Source organism: Hibiscus syriacus, unplaced genomic scaffold (genome assembly GCF_006381635.1).
Source record: "Hibiscus syriacus cultivar Baekdansim isolate YM2019G1 unplaced genomic scaffold, ASM638163v2 tig00111095_pilon, whole genome shotgun sequence".
NCBI classification, from domain to species: domain Eukaryota; kingdom Viridiplantae; phylum Streptophyta; class Magnoliopsida; order Malvales; family Malvaceae; genus Hibiscus; species Hibiscus syriacus.
The window spans coordinates 3323268-3328480 of record NW_024062980.1 but is presented as its reverse complement, the minus strand read 5'-3'; the positions used below and the strand labels follow the sequence as shown (position 1 = coordinate 3328480).

Here is a 5213-nt window from a genome sequence, read left to right as displayed (position 1 = left end):
ATAATAATAAGAATAAAGATACCTTTTTCTAGTGGATAAAAATATATAGGCAAAGACTTCTAATATACTGTAATCCTTTATTGCAGTAAAAGGCAATATTATTCTCCTTAAAGATCCTGACATCGAACAGTTGGGTCTGTAGGATGTATGTATTGTCAATAAATTAAGAAAATTACGAATAAATACCACTATGTAATCACCTAGACTATTAAAAAAAACATTTAGACGAAAAAGAGGAGCAGGGAAACAAAGGGAAAAGGTGAACCAAAAGCAATTTGACATTGAAGGACTTCAAATTCAGAATTATGGTTGTTCCATACAAATTTTAAGCCAAAATCTGAAGATAAAATAAGGTTAAAAAGTACATGCTAGACACAAAGGGAAGAGCAAACGTTACAGATGTCACTGTTCCTTACGAGCTTTAGATCTGGCAGGCTTCGCTGGTATTATATAACCAAGAAGAATCAATGTTATTGGAACAATGGTTCCTACATAATACACACTCCCGTACAACCCGACTGAATCTTGCAAGTTCAATACCTGTATTATGGAAAAACAACACATATAATCCCCATACAACACAATTTCTGAAAAATAGACATACAAGTATAAAAGACCAGCGCAATAAATATATTTCTTTTAGTATAAATAAGGCTTATATGATAAATAAGTACCTAAAGTAAACCATTTTTTATTCTTTTAAGTACCTAAAGTATTTTTGATCAAAATAAGTACTTAAAGTTGTCTTTTTGCTCAAAATAAGTACCTAAATTATTTTTTGGTCAAAATAGGTACTAAAGTATTCAACTTTTTTATCTAAGTACATTAAGTACTATTTAAACAATGCCTCGTGTCAACTTTTTTAGAACTTAGATGAAAAAAATTGATTACTTTAGGTAACTATTTTGACCACAGAGATAACTTTCGATACTTATTTTGACTAAAAAAAATACTTAAGGTACTTGAAAGAAAAAAAAAATAGTATACTTTAGATACTTATTTGTAATATAAGCCTATGAATAAACATAAATACTGCACCTACTCAATTCTCCGAAAAAATTTGGGTTCTAGCAACTAAAAAAAGTTCAATCTTTTGGCGTTTATCATTCAATATCACACCAAAGTAAATCTCATTTTCTTTTCCATTTGTTTAGGATTTCGAGTTTTTAGAATTTAGTTAATCAAACACTAAATACTCCTACAACTTCCAAGTTATCTGTTCATCCCTTAATAACTAGTAAATGAGTTATTTTCTTTCCTTCTTTCTAATAAGAGAGCTTATACGTTTTTCTAAACCCAGCCCCTCAGGCAAGTTAGTTTAGCTTTAAGCACGCCTTGACATAGCTGGGTCTGGTCAAACACATCTTGGAATCAAACATTTGGCCACCACAATTCCCAAAACCTTTTCCTTTCTTACTCTAACCAGTGTCCTGTCTACACATGTTGGACAATTTCCAATTTGATTATTTCATTCTACAATGTTTGGTATGTAATACATCATGTCGACGCTGTTTCCATGTGGGACACCATTAGGAAAACAGTACAAAAGGTTTCTCATGTCTGTGCTTTATAGATGATACATGATGTATGGCTTGATTGGATGCATATAATACCCAAAGATATCAAGTAGAAGTTTGAGAGAAATAACTAACCAGAAACCCAACAGCGGAGTAGTTGAGAACCATCAGTGTGTAAGAAAAGTTGATAAAGACGAGTGCTTTCTTCAGGAGACCCAAGTTTGTCGGAATAGTTTGTTCCCATCGGTAAATAACTGCTCAGAATGTACGTGGGGGAGTTAAACAAATAATAATTATAAATCGATCCGAATAACAATAAGGATGCCTATATCAGTACCTCTTGAACCAGCAATCATCAATGCTGACTGAACAAAGAATAGCATGTACCCAGGATATAGTCCCTATTTACAAATGAGAAGAAGAAGAAAAAAAAGGCAAGAACTAATGAGACAAGTGCCATGGAAAATCTGGGTGAAATCTATCATATTTTTTACGATTGGTTTGAACAAATAAACAAAGGAGAGTCAGAGAGTATAGTGAATGTCAGAAATGTTTTCAGAAAAGTAAAATGACTCACATGCCAAACAGCACTGACAGTCTGTGTGGCCAGCAACTGGAAGAAACCAGGTTTCTTCCCCTTTGTAATAAGTCTCTCATAAACATCTGCACCAACACAATTCAAGTTAAAAAATTTCACTCATGGTTTCAGCTGCATTACTTCCATGCTGTCCTAATAGATGGTTGATGTTAACAACAGCAAAGTAAATGCTGTCACTATAAAAAGTCGTACATTATTTGTAATCCAACTTATAGTAACTTATTAATGGATTGATTTTCCTTCTTACATGTTTTTCACTCATTAAATATAAAATAATTTTTGGAGACAGACAAAAAGGATAGCATTGGATTGTACCGAGCCATTATGAATCCTCAACAAATAAATAAACAAAATATTTACTCCAGAGGATTAGAGGAACAGAGTTGAGTTCAGAAACTAGTTCCAAAAGTTGTGTAGATTTTAAGAAATATTTGTATGTATAGACATACACAAACACAAACACAAACATCATATTTAAGAAAAAATAACACAAGCAACATAGAAAGGAATAGTGGATGGAAAGACTCACAGTGACGAAGCCAGGTGCTGACTTGTATGTTCCAGACAAGTGGTAACACCACTGAACTTTTAGCTAACTCAACCCCTAGGATGTCAACATTCTTTGCACGATCCCATTTTGGTTTTGGTGGTGAAGATTCTGTCCATCCACTAAAACCCAGGCCAGATATAATAATGGAGGCCTCTGAAATGGACCAGATGAAATAATACTTCCAACGTGCTGTAAAGCCAGACATATACTGGAAACTTAACCTCCTCCAGAATCCCCATTCTTGGTATATGGGTTCACTGAACCGTGACAAGGGATAATATGGAACAAGGTAAAGATACACTGCCATGCAAATGGCAGCTTGTACAATTGCTCGGAGAGTTGCCCCATAAGGTGATGGTGATGGTCCTTTATCTGAATGAGCCCAAATCTTCAAAGGGGAAAAGAGTGACAAGATTATTGAAGCTGCATACATGTAAATTCAGAGTAAAAAAGGTATGCAAGTGCACAAACAACATAATGGACCTACCCCGTTCCCTTCGGTCCACTCAAGGTAGTCCTTCATCTCAAAAACTGGACCAGCAAAGTGACTGCCACAGCAGAGGCAGTACCCTAAGTATTCAATTAATGAGGGCAACTTAATCAACCGATTTTTCTTCTGAGCCTCCCGTAAGTCTTCCTCTTTCAACAACCCATCATTGTAATTTATTGCACATGAAATGACTTTCAGTGTTAACACCATCAATGCTCCTACATTTTAGAAGATAATGCTCCAGAATTAGCCAGCATCTAACAAGTACTACAGAAGAATTTTACAGAGAATTGTGACAAAACTACAGAAAATCCAATAAAACCAATAAAAAGCCAATGTGCGAACATATTTTCTATTACGACCCATGAATAGCAATAAACAAGGGTTGAAATTCGTCATAACTCGAGAGAAGCAATATGAAGATTTACCTAACATTCATTTGACTGAAGCATAGCAGATACACAATTTATTTAAATTTCAACACTAGTAATGAAGTTTTAAAGAACAATTTCTTACATGTGAAGGAGAAATTCCAAATATGCTTACCAGTGGCATCAATGCCTCCTTCCTTCCACGCATCCCCACTCATGTAATATACATGGCTAGAAACATACATGAATAGTTAATAATTATGAAATAACAAAAACATTATTTACAAGTACTGAATTATCAAGCATGAATAGTGGATTTGACCAAAACATAACGCTTTTGGCAGCAAGATTTCCAATTTGGTAATAGACTTCATCATTAATCAAATAAGATTAAAATTATAACAATCTCCTTATCCTATTAAACTCTCATCCGTATAAATTCTCATTCATGGAAGAAGAATACACTCCGAAAAAAAAAACCATTCTATACACCTTTACTTTGGTCCTAATAAGAAAGTATCAGTTAGCTGCCGAGACATGCATTTCAGTTTAATGGAAACTGAATCAAAATTAAGCGTGCAGGCTAACCCAAAATTGGTTTTTTTTTTCCTTCTCACCATTGAGCTCTATGAAACGCATCAATGAAAAAAAAATAGATTTGTTATACAAAATCTAACGATGAGACTTTTCCAGGAAAAATTTCAAGAATAAAAAAAAAACACTTACCAGCCAATCAAATAGCCGAAACTCAAGAAAAATGTGATAACCCCGCACTTGGGCCGATATAGAACCATGGCAGCATAACCCAACAGCATGGGCACCAAGAAAAGCAGATTGGAAGAGACCCCGAACGACAAATAGGAAAGCAACACACCTGAGAAGGCTGCGTAAACATGCTTAAGTAGCCTACCCGGAAAAACTCGCCACAGGAAACTCACCGGAATCGTGGCCACGAAACACAAGAGGAAACGAAGCACCGGCACCGATACGCCGATCGACGCCGCCATGGTTTCCATGTGAAGCTCCATTCTTTGTAGTGGTTCCAGAGGATTTAGACTCTGAAATCGAGCCCCCTTCCAAGTTAGTTATAAAAAAGGCACTTTAAATAAATATTATAGATTGAAAATTGGGGCAATATTTTTTAATATTTTGTTGTACTCCAATTGAGATTAGATTTGTGGATTAGCCATGGATTTCAGATCTGGCTTAGGTGTGCTTTGGCGGATTGTACGTTTATTCTCAAAAAGGGTATTATATGGTAGAATGTACAAGGAGGGAAGGGCAGCGAAGGATGATGATTTTGTGGATTATGTTCGAGTGGTGTGAGAATAAAGGTTTTGAAATTGACGTGTACCTCGAAACAATCGAAACAAATAGGCATTAAACTCATTCATGGGGATCATTAAATTTTATTTTATTTCCTATTTTATTATTATATTTTCTTATTTTTTTTAATTTAACCACTAAATTTTATACATTGATTTTTTTCGGTTTTATCATTAATTCTGTGATGATATAAATTTTTTTTATTTATTAATATTTTATTAACACCCAAGCATCCACCGAGAATTCTTCTCTTCTACATCGCAGGTACCACATGGGTACGTTTCCCTCATCGACGTTAAGTAGAAATGTAGAATCTTATCTTTCCTTATGGATAGGGATGGAAAACGAGTGGGGCAGGCGA

At 34.8% G+C, this 5213-nt stretch overlaps 1 protein-coding gene across 1 annotated transcript; it reads right to left on the bottom strand.

Annotated features, from left to right (window-relative positions):
• Positions 1–279: 279 nt before the first annotated feature.
• LOC120152904 (lysophospholipid acyltransferase 1-like) lies at positions 280–4730 on the bottom strand. Its single transcript, XM_039164996.1, has 8 exons — positions 4253–4730; positions 3702–3757; positions 3153–3373; positions 2645–3053; positions 2095–2180; positions 1855–1918; positions 1653–1771; positions 280–540 (listed from the first exon to the last, which is right to left on the bottom strand). The coding sequence occupies exons 1-8, from the start codon at positions 4552–4554 to the stop codon at positions 403–405; spliced, it is 1395 nt and encodes a 464-aa protein (XP_039020927.1). The 5' UTR covers positions 4555–4730; the 3' UTR covers positions 280–402.
• Positions 4731–5213: the final 483 nt, after the last annotated feature.